Source organism: Chroicocephalus ridibundus, chromosome 22 (assembly GCF_963924245.1).
Source record: "Chroicocephalus ridibundus chromosome 22, bChrRid1.1, whole genome shotgun sequence".
NCBI lineage: Eukaryota > Metazoa > Chordata > Aves > Charadriiformes > Laridae > Chroicocephalus > Chroicocephalus ridibundus.
Window position 1 is genome coordinate 5,521,274 of NC_086305.1, and position 18,465 is coordinate 5,539,738.

The following is an 18,465-nucleotide window of genomic DNA, read 5'->3' on the forward strand; positions in this document are numbered from 1 at the left end:
TTGTCTGGATGGTGGCAACACAAAGCAAATGGTGTCTCCTGCCTTGGTCTCATTCCCCAGTCCATGATGAATGATGCACCTATTTCTCTATCTTCTTTACCATGTCCCTCCATTTGCCTGTACCAGCCCTGTGTCTTTGCCCCTCTTCATCCCAGAAAAGTTTCCGCTGCCCTCCTAAGCCCTGGTACAAACAGGCTGCTGTTCTTCCCCAGGTTCTCCTGTGCTTGGTATCTTCTTGTTGCATCAGTCCACTTTTGTCCTTTCTGTTGAATCTATTTGTAACTTTCTGCCCTTGCAGATGGGAAGAGCGTCCAGGATTTTCTTCTGTGGAAACCATAATCCGCTCCTACTACTACAGTATTGCTACCAAGACAGAAAACGGGCCAGAGACAGAGGACAAGTCAAAAGCAACTCTTCCCTGAGTTTCCTTCTCTGCTCCTGAACACACACCCTTCCTGCACGGGACCTGGAAAGACTGTGAATTTTTGTTTTAATCTCTTATACACTGGTTTTATTTCTCAAGCAGTTCCAAAGGGCACTCAGCTGTGTCTCCAAAGAGACATCCATGATTTACATCTCCAGCCTGACCCGGCACAGGACAGTACAGACAGTGTTATAGTTCCTTCTTACCCACTTCCAAAGCTATCCCAGGACCTCAGAGCTTAAGGTCTACCAGGCTCACTAAGGATGAACTGTGTTGGCTCCAGCAGACATGGATTTTTCCAGATCCCTTAAAAAACGATTATTTCACAGGAAACCATCAAGTACACGTTTCTGGGGGGATTTGCATGGGGTGTGACACAGGAGTCGGAGCCATCAAGTCCCCTTCCCCTTGGCTTAGGGCAAGAAGCAGCGGGTGTGCTGCTCGCTCCCAGCAGAGCCGGGGAGGAGCAGGCGGGCAGATCTGCACGGTGCCACCGCTTTGTCCTCCACGCACCCTGGCCCCGGGACACTGCCACGTGTCTATTCAGCACAGAGCCTGGGGTACACCCCCTGCCCTGCACTGCCACAGCCCTCCAAGCTGGTTATGGCTCCTGAAACAACTAACCTCCCAGGACCCATTGCTCACCTCCTGGATCCCATCTGGCCCCTCTGTGCTACTGAAATGAGCATTTTGCTTTCCAGGCCTGAAAATTGGTCACCCTGTAAATAAACTATTCTATATTTTTTAACATACCTATGGCTCAGGCTATTGAACTATCACAAATATTTGCAACTGCTTCAAGCTGACAAGAAAATAATTGTGATTTCCGTCCACTAGGCCAGGGTTTCCTTCCTTGATGCTCTCCATAACCCTGCAGAGTCACCAACCTGGTCACCCTTGGCCTGGCTTCACTGCAGAGCTGGAGCTTTCTGGCAGCTTTCTTGCAGCGAATGGCATATACAGCCGCTCAGCTGAGCTCACCTATTAAGGCTTGTACTGACCCACTCTTGCCCCCGGATGCCGTGGATTACCTGTGCTGGGGGGACTGTGGTCTGCGCTGTTGCAGAGAGCAGAGTGGCTGTGAAGGCTGGGGAAGTGGGGGAAGCAGAAGATCAGAGCCCTGAGATACAGTGAATAGAAAAGCTTATCTCTCACCATCATCTGGTACCCCGAAAGCAGTGCGAGCCACGCAGTAGCTCACACAGAGTACCTTGTCCTGGAGGTAAAATAAACAGCTACAGCCCAGGCCAGGGCACAGCCCTTATTTAAAACCTTAATGGGAGGTGGATTTGATCTGAAGATAACGGTTCCTGGGGAGCATTCAGGTATTGGGCCTAAATTAGCCTCTCGGTACAGCCTGTTCAAGCACTCGGAGAACCTCGGTCTGATGAAAAACAAGTCTTCTCCTCTCCTTGTTTAGACTGCAGACTCCAGTGATACCAACTATTTATGCACCAAAGCATCTTCTCTCTCTCAGTCCCGTGAGCTTGTCTTGTATGGTTGAGAACTACGTCCATATTATCCCTACCAGTAGAGGGGAAAATAGAGGTATCAGAGGAGAAAGTAGCTCGTTCCTGTTTGTTCAGTGAGTTAGTGGCAGACAGGAAAAAATTTATCATCTCCTGTGTCATGTTTTCCTCCCAAAGAAAGCATATATTTTGCTGGAAAAGAGAAGGTTTGATGTGCTTTTTGCTTGAAAACCACTGCCAAGACATTTTGTTTAGGCTTTTCTTTCAAAACAAATCCATTTTCTGTTTTGAAATGATTTGTCATATTAAATTTTCATCTAACTGGTTGCTGGGATTATTTCAAATGAGGAAGGAAAGTACGAGAGAAGTCATAACCCCAGAGGAGCTTCTGGTTTAGTTGGAGACAATGTCAAGGGAGTGTGTGTGCACACACCCCGACAGACAGAATGGAAATCCCTCGAGATCATGCCACAAGAATAAGGGGCAGGGGTTTCTCCTCTGGAAAGCCATCTAGGCTGTGGATGTTGCTCCGGCAGTTCCAAGAGCATCTCAAAATGTCGTGAGTTGCTGTGGGGGAAAAAGGGAGTGAGAAAACCAGGACCCAAAGTCTCAAGAGTCTGTGACTCATGCATCTCTGCGAGTCCTGCTTTTGGCATGTGCGAAGTCTGACAGCCACCCCCGGGGGGGAACTTCCTTTGACTTCAGGCACTGCCTCCCTCCTGGGCATCTCCAGTCTGCAACCACAGAAGGGGCTCAGCCACCTCAGTAAGACACATCTCTGGGTCCCTCAGTGCAATGGCCATGCAGGCCGGGACAGCCTCTCTTCTTCCCCATCCACAGCATGGATATATTCAGCTCTGTCCTCTCTCCTTGCTCCCTGCTGGCAGGTCCAAATATTGAAACACTTTGCTGGACCTTTCAGTCCTTTCGCTGACTGGTCCCAGAGGCACTGGGTGTTCAAGCAAGAGCTGTGTCACTGATAAGATAAAGGCACAGGGTGTAGTGAGCACAGACTCAGAGCTCAGTGCTCTATGGCTGCTTCTGCTCTCCCCTAAACTTCCCAGATCTTCTCTTTTCTTGCTGACCTCTGCTTCTCTCCTTTGCTCCATTTTCCTCTATTTTACATGAATCCTTAAAGTTCTTTTGATTCTTGCAACTCTCCATCTTGCAAGGAAGAAAGATGAACTTCATCTTCTAACTAAGCACCCGCAGTGATAATGCGAGACACGATAAAGTATTGGTAATCATGTCTGATCAACACTATGTAACACTCCGTCATATCACCAGTGCAGATCTATCACATTCCAACCTATCTTATCACCAATAAGCCTATCTTATCACCAGTACATGCCTATTTATCAATTGCACTGCGATATCACAAGCACAAACTGACCCTTCTATCTCTTTCAGCTATCTAGGCACTTTCATTTTGTTCAGTAGCACAACAACTACGTGACTAACACAGCTCTGTGCTCACTGACCTTTGTATCATACCCCAAAGTAATTTACCGAACTAATGCAAAAGTATATTTTCAAAGCTAGCATTGGATATTTTCCCCTCTCTCCCCAAGAAGTGCTGCCTGTGAGGTTCCTCAGGGCATGGCTGGGTGCTGCCAGGGAGGTCCTGCTGGTGGGCTGTCCCCTCTCCCATGAGCCACGTCAGCAGTGAAGCTGCTCAGTTTTGGTTGCTTTCCGGGCCTTTGGTATTTCCATATAGCAAAGAAGGCAGAACTAGACGCGCTAGGCAGAGAGAGGGGACCAGCCTGAGGGAAGAGCACTGGATGCTCCACGGCAGCCCCTGCTGCCATGAGCTACTGCAGCACCCAGATCTGCTCCCTGGCTGGGCAAAGGGCAGCTTTGCATTGTCAAGATCTCTGTCCTGCTGGACGGCTCCGGCTGTTGGCAACTTGGAGACACTGCAAGGGCAGGGCACAGACCTCCTCACCCTTGTCACCCTTGTTATGGAATGTCTGGCAACCATGAAGTCACAGAATGCTTTGGTCCTGCCCTGATAAAAGACACCTCGAAATCACAGATTTCTTCATAAAAATCATGTGAATCTGCACTGCCCCTTTCTCTCCCTCCAAGAGAGATCAGCTTGTTTCTAATTACAGCAGGGGGAAGTGAGACAAGGGAAGGATATGACTTGTCAGTGGTTGCACAGGGGCCTGGAAGAAAAGCTCCCATCCACCTTTGCCTGTTTTCATGCTTACTTCTCCAGATGATGTCTTCTTTTTCTGTTCAAAGGCCTTCATGATTCAGAGAAGCTGAACAAGCTAAATGATGCCCCACCACAACGAGTGCCATCACATACATCGATATACTCACTCAGCAGTGGCCCAGAAATAGCCAAGTCTTATTGTAGAGGCTTTTACCATCAACCCATTGCACGTGAAGAAAAAAAGATGTGCTAGGCACTGTAAGGTGCAAAATTAGATGTTCTTCACGGACAAGAGAAGTGCAAGTGATGGGGCTGGTTTAGGTGTTAACAGGTATCCGAGTCCTGAGGAACAGAAACTCTCTTTTCACAGCAGGATGAAATGACTTATTTTGCCACCAAGAAATCTGGTAGAGCAGGTGAGACTTGGACTGAGCCAACAGACCTTTTCTTCTTTTGTCTCTAGTTTTTTCAATGTTACCTTGGTTTTGCCTGGCAGATGGAAATCTCTGTGCTGGCAGAGGAAACTGTAAACATGACTTCACAAGTGGTTTTTTTGATCAGCAACAGAAATCTTGGAAAATAAGAGAGGTGCTCATACTGGCTGAGAGGCTGTTGGGGAGCAGTGGGAATTCAGCATTGCTCATCTCTTCCCACCTCAAATGATCCCATCTGAGGACAGGAGCATACCTGCGGTGTGAGGACAGGCACCGGGACTCTGCCCACCCGACCAGCCGGAGTCAGGCCCTGCAGGGAGCAAGGAGGCGCAGAGAGGCATCAGATACACACCATGTCACGAAGAGAGGCTATTTTTGTCCCTAACCGCCCTGTGTCGGTTTTTGTGGCCTTAAGCGCTCAGCCTTACTCGATGCAAGATGTTGCTTTGCATTTGCACACAGGCAGATCAGGGTACGGTGGCTGGTGTTCCCACTGCCTCTTCAAGCCCTCTGCTCTGGTAAGATGGCCATTTCAGAGCCTTGTTCATAAAGCCTGGAGGACTTGCAGGTAGACAGTGATTTGGGTCTTGATCTGAGGTCCCCTTACGTCCCATCCTCCCTGTTTCTTCAGCTCCCGGGCCCTCCCTGTCTGTGACCTCCAGCCCGTGCTTCCACTTGTGAAGCAGCCTCTCACCGAGAAAAGAAATCACAGTCCTGAGTAACTGCGTGTTGAAAGGTTAAATATCCAACTCCTTCAGTAAATATATTTTACTATTAAATTAATCTATTAAGTAACCAACCAGTTTGTTGTTGCTGTTGCTGTAAAGGGACTGCTTTTCTTCTTTTGTAGCCTGGCTGGGGCATTAGGCTGTCTGCTACATTGTCTGGGCAGCAAAAGAAAAAACAGCACCAGAAAGAATCTTTAAAACCTAGAATGGCATTTGATCAGAAATGTTGAAAGAGGGTAAAATATAGGGTTGTCCGGACACTCTCTGTAGGTACGTTCAGCACATCCCAGCTGTGCAGAGGCCAGTGAGGGCAGCAGTCCCCGGGAAGGACGATGGAGCTGGCGGAGAAATGAGAGCAGTTTCCTTCCACCGGCAAAGCGCAGCCGCAGGGAGCGCTGCTGCGGCTGAAGGAACGTGTGTTCTGGCCTTCGTGGGCCGGAGGGCTCTTCATATGTGCTTCCCATCGCAGATCAAAGCCTGAGCGCATCCCCTGTAAGGTCCTACCCTCCAGCAGAGTCCCTCTGCACCTCGGTCCTCGAGGGACCTCAGCTTGTGCGGGGCTGTGCAGCAATTGCTTCTCCGGAACGAAACCACCCGCTGCAGGCCCAGCAGCTGCACTACTGCTATTACTCACACCATTCTTCCAATAAACTAATCAATGGGTTGTTTTCTGTCCTTCCAAATGCTCCCGTCATTCAGAGCTTGGCTGTGCTCCTCCCAAAGCATCCTAAAGACTTGCCAGCATTGTGGTGAGGTTCAAATATTTCTCCCCCTCAGGATGAGAAGCACCAACCCCGCTGTGCACGTCTGAACTTCCACTGACAACAAAGCAGAAGTATGGAGCGGGGTTATGCAGGAAGGACAGAAGGGACCAAAGCACCAGGGGACATACTGTAGGTGGCAGTTGTGAGCAGGCAAGGTGAAATGTCTTAAAAATCACACGCACACCCCCCGCTTTATTTTTAGAGCTTGCTCCTGGAGCTGGAAATCATGTTGCCTACACGGATGAACGGACACCACCTAGGACATGCCCTACTGACAACTACAATAACAATAACTCTGAACTGAATGGCAAAATAAAACACGGACAATTTCAGTGGGATGAAAAATCATGACGAAGGAATCAAAAGAAACTTTAAAAATAAAATGTCCAACTCTGTGAGTCAGAGAGTATCTGGTCACAGAGCTGTCCCCATCCAGGGGCAGAGCTGTGAAACTGGTGTCTTGGCCTCCATGAGCCAGCCAGCCGGGAAAGCTTGTAGCCACAGAGCCAGAAAGTCCAGGGACATGAAGGCAGATGGGTGAGTTGGCAGGAGCGGAGGCAGGCTCGCCCATCAGACAGCCTGGCCAAGGCTTGCTTTGTTTCCACTGAAAGCTTTGACGGAATCAAAACCTTTCCACGGAACATTTCAATTCAGTCTAATCAGCACTTTCGGATGGAAAACTCTTCTATAGGAAAATTTCCATCCAACTCAAGTCATTTACTCCCGGGGCAAATGAGTATAATGTGGGTGTAAAGCACGGTCGTGTCAGAGATGTAGCAGTTGCCACATCCTTTGGCATGATGTAAATAGGGATGTGGTGTAACAGGCGACGGAGAAGCAGCTCCCTCCCCAGACCTACAGCATCAGCGTACCGTGTCATCCTGCACAAACTTAAGAAATCGATTTTGGCCACGCGTCAGTGAATTTAGGGAAACAGGCTGGAATGAGAAACTGTCAAGAGCCTTGGACTTAAAGCAAATAGGAAATCCCATCTAGGCATGGAGAAGTACGTGGACATCCATCTCTGCCTCTTAGGTATCTCTCTGCCTTTTTTGTTCTCCAGAGCAGTGCTTTCCAGAAATCCACAGTTACCCTAATCCTTTGTGAATGTGCTGCATTGTCACATGGCAATGCCCTACTCATTTGCAGTTTTAAGGCAGTATGTTCTACTGTAGCAAATCTCACAGAAAGGAAGGGTTCTGTTTGCGAGTGAGAAGCACAGCAAGTACCCACATGGGAAACACCAGCAAGGGCAGGCTCTAATTTCCAGACTGAGAAGCACCAGTGTTGCTTTCTCCTCTAGAGCAAAGATTAATAAACAAACTGGCCGATCACAAACTTGGTCCTTTATCAACTCTGACACCAGGTTTAAGTGCAATATTTGCAACAGCGTCACTATTTGGTTATGTTACAGTTTTCACCAGTGTGCTTCCAAATGTGTGCACGGCTACACGGTGTCAAGGTTTCACATACCGGACATTTTAGTCCCACTTCTGTGCCGGTGCTTATATTACACAGATGCTATGCTGAAAACGATAAAGTGATCTTTTTCACACCTATGCAAGCTGTACATTCAAAAAAAAACAAAACCCCGCAAGACCTTTGTGGCAATAAATAAGGGAATTACAAAATACGCTGTCTTGCTCCAGCCATTTTAATAGAAAATTTAACCAGTAGATAATCAAAGACTTTAACAAAGCAAATGAAAAGTACCGATATGGAAAAAATTGCAATGATTAATAAAAGATAAACCATATCATACAATCAGTGGAAAAGGGGAAAGCGGATGTTTTGTGTGTTCCTGCTTCGACTGATATGAACAGAAACAAGGATGGAAAAAGTGTTTTATGGACTGTAAATGGGTTAAAAAACAGACAGAGGAAGAGAAGACAGATATTGAATCACGGTATAGTTCACCTAGTACAGCATTCTTTTTCCCAAATGTAAAGCAGCAAAGAATCAGCAAAGAGAAAGAAACTGTATGGAAGCCTAAGACTTGATATTTAGGGCAGCCTGTTTTAACACCTCCAGTGCTGTTTTGGTGTATTCGGAAAAATCACAAATAAATTTACACTGGGAGGAGCTGCAAAGATACAGCGAAGGTGAAGAATGGTCAGAGAAGTTACTAACTAGGAGCAGAAATAATTACATGGGCTCAGAAACAGAAAGGGGGAGGTAAGGAAGTCTTTTTGCGATAGAATACAAAAAACTCGGAATAATCTACAGAGAGGAATTTAGCATTTAGGATTAAGACACTGTGACAGTGAAAATTTCAGATTATATTCTGAGGCAAGTATGGGCAATAGGAAGCACATTTGAAAGGTGATATTAAATTCTACTTTGCCATCTTTAATCCTCCATTTCATGTAAAATCATCTCTTTTGTCTCCTTTAATGTGACTTTAGAAATGAACAAAATTCTGCCCTCTAGGTTTTCTTAATTAGGTTTTCTAAATCAATTACCCTACTTGATTGTGGCTTCCCCTAATCAAGAACTCCTGCACTTTTCACTGTGATTTCACTGGGGATTTTGGACCTTGCTTCTGTGTATGCTGGCAGTAGAGCAAGCAAAGGCCATGCTCGCCAAAGCGGCACCATTTGCTTTCCATACCCCACCTATTTTGCCTTCCTCCACGCAGGGTCAGAGCCCAGAAGAGGACGGAGAAAGCCAGCTCGACAAGATGGAAACGGGAGCTCATGCTGATGGAGAAGGACACAGCTTCCGCAGCTCTCCCTCTGTCACTGGGATCAGGATGCCTTAGCACAATCCCAGACTCTAGAATGCCCATGTAAGGGAAAACAGATTTCATAGGTAGAGTTCAAATGAAGAGGGAATTAAGTGATGGGAATTTCTGGAGGTCATTCTTCCCAGCGAGTCAATGGAAGGAGGATGTAAATGTTCCTCTTGAACACTTTCCAAAGGACAATATGACTTAGAGTCAGAACAAGTCTAATCTTCATTTTCCCTTTCTGCACTTTGGTTTTGACCCTTCGAACTGCAGAATAACATCTCTGTGGTACTTCGTGCATGTGCAGAACTCGTCAGGCATGTTTATGCCCTGGCAGGTGTAGAGAAGGTTTTGTGCGTGCGCCTATACACACACAAACACAAGGACACTCATGGGCAGGTCTGTGTTTTCAGGTACACAATAACAAAGATGATACTTTGTTTGCACTGTTTACAGACTAGTTAAAATCCACCCAAAGTGGAAACCTCTAGTCCTTTCCACCTTGTAACTATAGTGGATGTGAACTCCGGGGCTCTCCCCGGTGCCTGTGATTTAATTTTTATGAGAAAGCCTATTTGTTTCCCCATACATACCCTTCCCTTCCACATCCTATTTGTATTTTAAAACCCTAGATACTTTATCGAGCTGCATGAACTGATTAGTAGACTGCCCTGATGCAAGTAATAAGTCTGTGTTTCCTGTTTATTGATACGCTCCACGGAATGGGGCAGTATATTTCAAATACAATCATTGGTGATGTGGCAGTAAAATATACAAGAGGGTAAACTCAGCTGCTTAGCATTTAAAAGAATTGCTGAATGATACAAATCCCAGTTCAGAAGTGGACAAATGCTGGCACTTACTTGTGAACTTACATCAGGGATATTCACGCAGTCACCCACTGTGCTGAGAGAGCAGTCAGAGCTCCAGGTTCAGGTCCCCACTTTCCAATTAGCTCAAAATGTTGACCAGATCTTAATTCTTTTTTGCTGCAAGTGGAAGCAGAATTTGGCTCCTGTGTTGTAGCACTAACATCCCAGCAATGTAGAAAAATAATCAAGAATTTCGATAGGCTATTTGAATGAGAAGTGCAGGAAAGATTTAAGTGAACCATGGGGAGATATCACTGGTTTGGAATAGTATTTATATGATTTTCATTTTAAAAAACCCACAAAGTAACCATAAAAAAATCCTCTTATCCACCCAGATTCTTCTTTTATAGGCTCCAGTACTGTACTGTGTATGTGCCCGAACATCGGGCTGTGGGAGCTGTATTTCTCAAGGAACAGAACCAGTATACTTACTGCCTACAAGCTTATTGTTTTTATTTTTATTGTAGTTTCATTAATCTAAATACGCAAGGCAGCAGGTAGAGATTCTGAGAAATCGGGTCGATCAAACAATCGTAAGCCAGGAACTAAGTCAAACAGAGACCAAGTTACTTGATTTAGATCACAACGAAATTACTACATGCCAGGTTTCTACCTTCCCCACAGCAGCATCCTTTCTCCCATAAAGCTGTCTTATTGGAAGTGCTCGGGGCCAGCTTTTTGTACACTACCTCCTACACAGATGGGGCCAGTTTTCGGAATAGCAACGCTCTCAGCCACAAACACAGGGAAAAGGTTTGCAGAACAGCTCTCCACCCACACTCACAAGTTTTCTTTGTCACGAACAAAAAGTTTATGAATTTCATTTTGGCAGTTGGCTTCCTTTGAAAATCTAGCCTTTGCTATTAGAGAGAAAAGGAAGTCAAAGACTGGTTTACTCTGCAGTTGTTTTAATCCTGGTATGCGACCCTGAATAACTGCTTCTTCTGTCTGTGGTTTTTTCCCTGCCCCATTCTTGTTTAGTCTCATTTGTCCAGTTTTGAAGTATATGTATATCCCACATATATAGAGCTACTACAGCGAATGCCTGCCTTTATTTTCCCCTAGTAAGAAGTGTCACAAATACTGATGTTTGGATGTTTATCATCAAACTCCCTTGCCTAGGATCTTTGATCTTTCTCCATGCAGCCATTCTGATGGTTCTCATTTTTGCTGGCCATAAAGCACACAACGAAATTCCTACTCCATGTCAGCATGAGCACGCACATCTACAAATTTTGGTAATGATCAAATATGAGAAAAAACTTCTTTACGGCGAGGGTGACAGAGCACTGGAACAGGCTACCCAGGGAGGTTGTGGAGTCCCCTTCTCTGGAGACTTTCAAGACCCGCCTGGATGCAGCCCTGAGTAATGTGCTCTAGGCAATCCTGCTTTAGCAGGGGATTTGGACTAGATGATCTCTGGATGTCCCTTCCAACTCCGAAAAATTCCATGATTCTGTGATTCCATGACACAGAAATGCTAATTTATTTAGATGGGATGCTATAATTTCATGCTTTGACTTCAAGGGGAGAATTGCAGAACCATAAATGAAACTTCGGGCCTCGGCTCCCACATCAAGAAGATCTTAAAGTATCTGTTCCTTTAAACATTTACCCTTAAGCAGGTTTTTGAGATCGTGACTCTATCTCAGTAGATATCTGTACACGAAAGGAGTAGATTCTCAGTTCAGCCTCAGGTTACTACCGGAGCATAGAGTAATGAGTGCATTTCTGCTGAGCAGAAAGTGTGGTCTGCACCTGTGAAAGCCATGAAGGTGAGGACAGGTACAGGGGGGATGGAAGAAGAGAATAAGAAAAGGAAGAGTGCAATCTTTCTGATCAAGCTTGGGTTTGTCACACAGCCCCCATATGAAGCAGCTACAGTTCCTCTCCCTCTAGTTTGCAAGCTTCACTCTTGTCTCACCAAGTCCACAAAATCCTCTCTGCTGGGAAATGGCGAACGGGACTCTTTGGGTATCCTGTGGGTATGAATAATCCAGGGAAAAATCTTCCCTCTGCTCTGCCTCACTCCAAGAGCTGCCTGCTGCAGTCAGAAAACCACATGCCTCTTGTGCTGCCCCCATTCCATCTTGAGTTGTTTGAATGGTATCGTCCTTTAACCTAGCAACGAAATGGTAAAATGCCTGCACACCCTGGTCCCAGAGTGACAGCGCTGACACTGGAGATGTCAGAGTGTTTTAATACCAGAAGCTCCTGCCAACTCTTAAACAATGGCTCAGGCACGACAGAAGAGACCAAGGAGGTTTCCAGCCCCTCAGGCTAACTATTTCCCGGGGATGAGCCCAGCCAAAGTCTTTCACCAAACGCGCAGGACTGCAGTGGTAGAAGCAAAATCCATCCCAATGCCAAAAACGGCCAAGAACAGAGCGGTGTTATCATCCTTGCAGTCCAAATCCAAATTGCCATCCATCTTTCTCCAGTTCTGACTGAGTTTCCTTATCTCACGTGGCTGCGAGTTCCAGAACTTACTACTCTTATTTGAGGGTTTTTACTTCATTTAGGCTAAAATGTCTAGTGTCTCTCTGTTAAGTCCCTGCAGTAATTAGCAGAATGGGATGGGGAGCTATAGACAGGGTCTGTCCTTCTTGGTAGCTGGGGTGAATGACCACTGAAGGCAGCTATCCCCTAAAAATGCTGTTGTGGCACCTTCTACTCCCCTCTCTGTTGCCAGCATGCAAGTAATTCCTCTTGAAGTCAGTAAAATATCCATACAGGTAAAGCCCAGCTCAGCTGGAATAAAGGTGGTGGCAAAGCAGTGATTTGTTTGCTGGGGTTCAGGGGAAAAGTGCAAAGAAGCCAGAAGGGAGGTGAGGCCACGGTCTTGAGAGCAAAGGAGGAACACTCTGTGGTTGCTCATGTGGGTACATGGGCGAGGTGAGGTTTTGAAGATGAGGTTCAGATACAGCATCTCACCAGGAAAGGTGAGACATTTGCAGGTTTCCTGCTATTCTGGTACCAGCACTAAGTGTGCTCAGCTCTACCTTGACTTAGGAAGACAAACAGAGAGGAACAGCCTGTCTGGGAGCCCCAAAAGAGCCCCCAGGGAAGCTGGGCAGATGTTGTCCTTGCAGCAAAAAGACTGGCAGTCCCATGACTATGTATTTAGAGCTGTTTATAAATTTCCTGTTCCTGGCAATGATTTTGACAACAGAAAAAGGTTTTTGGATTTTTTGAGAAGTTTTTCTTTGCAACCTTTGGAGTCATTCTTAAAAGTACATGTCTGAAAAGTAAAAACTATTTGGGGATCTTTTGGCTGCAATGTTTTGATTGTCCAAGCTGAAAACTGCTGGGGAGAGGGAGAAGAAATAAAAGAAAATTGATTTTTGCTGTGGAAAACTTCCATTTGATGAAAACATACATCTCTCTGGAAAACATGGTTTGAACAAAACACTTCTCAGTTTTTTTCATGCTCACAATGCACAACAGACTGCGACAGAGAAGCCATAGGATGAAATTACCTGATGTCTAAAAATATGAAATGTAGGTGACCAGCTAGAAAAACGCTGCCTGCTTTTACAACCTGATGTGATGGGCTAATCCCTGTTCACTATACATTTCCCTAAAAATGGTATCTCTTTTCATAACTAACAATCTGCTTTAAAACATGTAGCATTTTGACTCTAACTTCTAGGGATAGTAATGATCTTTATGTCAGAATCTCATTCTTCGTAGATAAAAAAAAGAGGTCTTGCAAAATCAGCATTTTCTGAGGGAATGTTTCTATCTTGCCAGACAAAAAAACCCAACCCCACAGGATTATTTCCCAGTGGAAAAAATGAAGCAAAATATTTTATTCTGAGCATGGTTAAAATTAATATTGTTTGGTCTGTCAAGCCTGACTGAAGTATTAATTTTCAATTCCACTCTGCTTTGAACTACATCCACATGCAGCAGCCACTGCTCATTAATAAGTCCTGGTGCAGATGCCTTGTGCCCTCGTTCCCCTTTTGGCAGAGCTCCCTGGTGGGCCAGCAGTCCTGTCCCTGTGGTGTTTTCTGCCTGGACCACCACAGCACATCACATTGCACAATGAAGAACAAAGCCTGCTGGGGAACCCAGCCCACCGGGGAGAACAGGGATGGGAGGGCACCAGATTCCCATGACGGGCTATTTCAGGAAAACCTGTTTATGAACACGATGTTGCCTTGGGAACTGCACAGTAAAATTCATCTGCAATAGTTACGTTTAAAAGAAGTGACATGATACATGTTACATACCCAGCAGTGCAGGAGGGAGCATTCAGCACCTACACTGGTTCATGCTTGGGTTGAATGTGTGTGGCTGCTACATACTATCAATGATTTGAGGCGACGCTGGTGTATTGTTGCAATTAAAAAAAAAAAAAAAAAGAAAAGAATTGGAGGTGATCACTGATCTGTGATCAGGTTCATGGTTTTGTCACAAGAATACATGCTCTTGAATACTGAAAGGGGGGTGTCAGGAGGATGGGGCCAGGCTCTTCTCAGTGGTGCCCGGGGACAGGACAAGGGGCAACAGACACAAACTTGCCCATGGGAAGCTCCATCTGAACACGAGGAGGAACTTCTTTGCTGTGAGGGTGGCAGAGCCCTGGCACAGGCTGCCCAGAGAGGTGGGGGAGTCTCCGTCTCTGGAGACATTCCAACCCCACCTGGACGCGTTCCTGTGCCACCTGCTGTGGGTGACCCTGCTGTGGCCGGGGGTTGGAGGAGATGATCTCCAGAGGTCCCTTCCAACCCCTATCATTCTGTGATTCTGTGAACCATTCTCTTATAGTGTTGAAAAAAATCTGTGAAGGTTGATCACAATTTAGAGGGTATGGGCAAAGAAGAGTTTTGTGAGTGATAACAGAACAGCAATGGATACAGCCTACATCATCAGACCCTAGAAATTACTTCCTTGCAAGTGCTGAGAGTCCTGGGTTTATTTTCATGTTCTAGGGCAATCTGAGGAGTTTCACATCCGTAACAGCCTGCTCACAAAAGGTATTATGCTGTTTCTGACTGGCACTCCTAGCTCTAGTCTTACAGCAGAAGCACAGACCGATCTGGTAGCACTGTAGCTCTCCTCCAGACTACTCGCCTTACCCCGCCTTTCTGCCCATGCAGAGAAAGATGCTAAGCTGGTTTTTTTTATTCTCAAGATAATAATCTAAAATAGGTCAGATATTACTCACACCCTGCAAAAGTCTCTTTCTCTCCATTCACTATAGGAGGAATCTTAGAGTCCATATGTAGAAACCCTGCTTTTGCAGACATCTAAAGCTAAATGAGATCAATAGTAACCTGATTCCCACTTCTGGGAGCAATGAGGGAGAAGAGTGACCTCTACAGCTCAGCCCCTTCCCAGGCCTGCTGTCCTGGGAGGGAGCATTTGCTCTCTCCCTTGCTCACACTAATCCTGTCAGAACCAGAAAAAAAAGAAAAAAGGAGAAAAAAGATTTAAGCCAAACTTATGGAGACAGGCCTTGTCCCTTCAGTGTCACTAATGGTCACTTCAGATATACAAATGCCTGTGTCCCTCAGTTTGAAATTTTACTGCTGAAGGCTAAAGGAAAGTCGGTTTAAAAAAAAAAAAAAGCCAAACATCCAGACAGACTTTAAAATATGTTACCCACCAGACTAAGACCTAGGTTCCTTGGTTCCTTCAATGCTTTTGCAAATTTTAATTCATATTGGTTAAAAAGGCAGACAAGCCTGGCAATTTTAACTTCTTCGACTGAAAAGCAAGATTCTGTAAAAGATAACACCCACGGCTATGAATGAAACCAGAAAGAATAAAAATTTTCCCTGCAAGTGGGATGGTTCAAACCCAATCATACAAAACAGGACTCCTGGTAAGACTCCGGTCCCTTCCTGTACTTGGAGGACTTTGGTAGCTGCACAGACTTGCGCATACAGCCAGGCACGTTTGCCCGGGAAGAAGCACGTTGATTTTTACTACAAAACAGTTCACCCTGACAGCATACGGGGCCACCCTCTCCACACTGCTACTTTTAAAAGTTCATACCAGCATGTCCCCAATCCCATTCATAGCCCTCCATCTGGGAGGTTCAGCCCTCGCTGCTCTTACACCCTGTCTCAAAGGATCAGAGCGGGTTTGGTTAGACACCTGGGACCCAGGGCAGTATTTGTGCTTTCAGCAAACATTCATTTCACATCAGTGCTGCTCCGTGTTTCCTCCGGGGTGTCCACCAGGTGGCACAGACTCCTGGCAAGTTTACAAACAGGTAATGGGGCAGCAGACCACAAAGTTGATTTCTGCTTTCCTGGACTGCGCTGAGTCCTCAGCAGAGCTAGTTCCTTGTTTTTCTGTCCTCAGGGTATGCACACCACGTTTCACGCCAGCATCAACAGAGTTTCATCACTGTATTACAACAGAACATAAAAGCACAAATAAAATCCTAGCACTGCCAAGGCACATGCAGCACATACCATATGTGCACTATAAAATCTGCCATCTAAAAAATTATTATCCCCACTTTATTGATCTGGAATTTCATTCTATAGAGAGATACCATTGACTTGCCTGAAATCCCAGTCCTGCGCCCATCATGTACACCTTCTATTGTGATACACATTACAGGGTGAGTCTTGATCCAAAGCAAAAAGCAAACTATGGTCTGCTTTGTATCTGGATTTCCTCACCAAGGGAAGAAGCTGGTTCATTCTAAACTACCACCCAGAAGCAAACCTCACGTGAGCTGTAGAGCACCTGCTTAAAACAGTAAAAAAACATCAGTGAAGGATGCTGCAATATGTTATTTTGAAGAATTCAGAGGGAGAATTTAATTTATTAGAATTAATTAATTAACTGTGGCTGTCTTTAGCACAGTGTTTTGCTGTGTGCTAATAGTTCACTCATCAATAATGAAATATGTCCAGTAAGATCTATGCAGGAGAGCCATGGAGGGAGACAAGGAATCAATGTCACATCCCATATGAAACAGCAATCTCCAGCATTAGCCACAGGTCTGTCACACCGACTGCTGCCCCAAATAACAGTTTTTCCTTATATTCTCCACAAGGATTTTAAGAGTTCCTGCAGAAAACCTAGTTAAGTTGTCCCAGCATGTGGAAGGGTAACAATTTCTAGGTCTTACAGATCAGCTCCTGGAGGATTTTACATGGCACGTAAGTATGTAGCAGCTCCCGTATCACAGATCAGGCACAAAAAGCATCAGTAAGTGTCACAACAACAGCTCCACCTTCCCCTCAGGATGGAAGCCCGTCCCCTGAAGCTGACCCCAGCTCAGCCCTACCGCCATCCCGGTGCCTGCAGGGCCTCCCGCCAGGCCCCGCGACCCTGGCACCGCCTCCTCGGCTGCCGCCTTTCCGTCGTGCAAACTTGTGCTTAACGTGAGGGAAGGGGAGCGCCATAAATACTCCAACATGCTCTAAAAACGGTATATTCAAGCTTTTCGCATACCTTGAGGGAGCAGCTGCCTCAGCGGGGGAGCCCCTCTTCCCCCGGGCGGGCTGACAGGGCCGGCAGCAGCCGGGTGCAGCCCACGGGGTGAGCAGCAGGAGGCTCCAGCGCAGCGGATTTTATCAGATTTAAAGGCGAATCCCAGCCCCCGGCTCCTGACAGAAAATGACAAGACGGGCCCAGAAAGCTGGGTCACCATCTTCAGTTCCCAAGGAGCCGGACAGTGCCGCAAGCGTGGCTGTGTCAGGACGTCAAACATGTCTCCGCTGAGGGAAGGCGCCTCGCTGAGGCCTCCATGGAGCTGAGGCCTCGGTGGAGCTGAGGCCTTCATGGAGCCGCGGCGCCCCAGGAGCCCCGGGAGGGTGAAGGCGGCAGGGTGAGCAGCACTTGAAGCAGGGAGAGCCCCTTCTCTAGGGCTCCTTGTCGCCACAGGCCAGGTGGGCAAACATGGGAGGTGGGCGAGGATGGAGGAAGGGGTGAGGCGGTGGGAGAGGGCAGCTCCTGTGTGCACGGGCCTGGCGGGGAGATGGTGGTGTGTTTTGAGGAACCCACAACAATTTATTGTCATTTAGACAATTATTCTCTCACTCGATGACCTCTCCCCACCTGGGAGGGGGAATTGGGAAAACCAAGGAAACCGGAGGGTTGAAATATAAACAGATTTAAGAGTAAGACTAAATAACTAACATTAATAATACTGAAGAATCAATATTGACCTTGATACCAATATGAAATGTACAAGGATTATACTCAGCCCATTCTATCAGCCGTGCACTCCCAGCAGGGACGGCCAACGTGGGACCCTGCAAACGTTGCGGCTTTGGGAGGGAGGGAAGGGCTCGGGGCACCGGCACCGGGGCAAGGAGTGCTCAGGGTGGCAGACATCAAGGGAGAGAGAGAACTCCTCAGCAAACTTTCTGATTTATGTTGAACATGACATTGATGGTACAAAATAATCCTGTTGGCAGCTTGGGTCAATGGCCCATGTCTCGCTTCTCCTCATCCCCATACCTGGCTAACTTGAAAACACTGAGACCTTGAAACCCACATAGCACAGCTGGCTATGAAGTAAATATTTTCACAAATTCAGACACTAGAGTCTTCTAAAAATGCACTTTTCCCTAGCATTAGAAGAGACCTTACCAGAAAGTAAAACTACTGAAAGATAAATTAATCCTGTGTTGCTCAAACCGGGACAGGAGGGCTCTGCCAGGGGTGCCTTGAGGCAGAGGGGACAAAGCCCTGAATCTCCATATTTGTGCCATACTGACTTCCCGTGCCTGCCTCTATTTTAAGTGAGATTCATCTGGCTGCGTCCATCGAGTCCTGTTCCTCCTCCTCCCCATAATGCACAGGTGCCCATGGGGCTCCCCAGTGCCACCTTCGGCTGCTGTGCCCTCCTTCCTCTTCTCGGCTGGGCACGGCACTCATCGCCTGGCTCTCTGAGTGACTCAACA

The 18,465-nt window shown here is 46.5% G+C and overlaps 1 protein-coding gene across 1 annotated transcript in view; it reads left to right on the top strand.

Moving 5' to 3' along the window:
• Positions 1-1,184, top strand: part of LOC134526212 (tyrosine-protein kinase ZAP-70) — a 29,381-nt gene extending 28,197 nt beyond the window's left edge. Inside the window, exon 13 of the mRNA XM_063357856.1 lies at positions 299-1,184. Coding sequence (XP_063213926.1) covers positions 299-422 — 124 coding nt within the window. The 3' untranslated portion in view covers positions 423-1,184. The remainder of the gene's footprint in view (positions 1-298) is intronic.
• Positions 1,185-18,465: the final 17,281 nt, after the last annotated feature.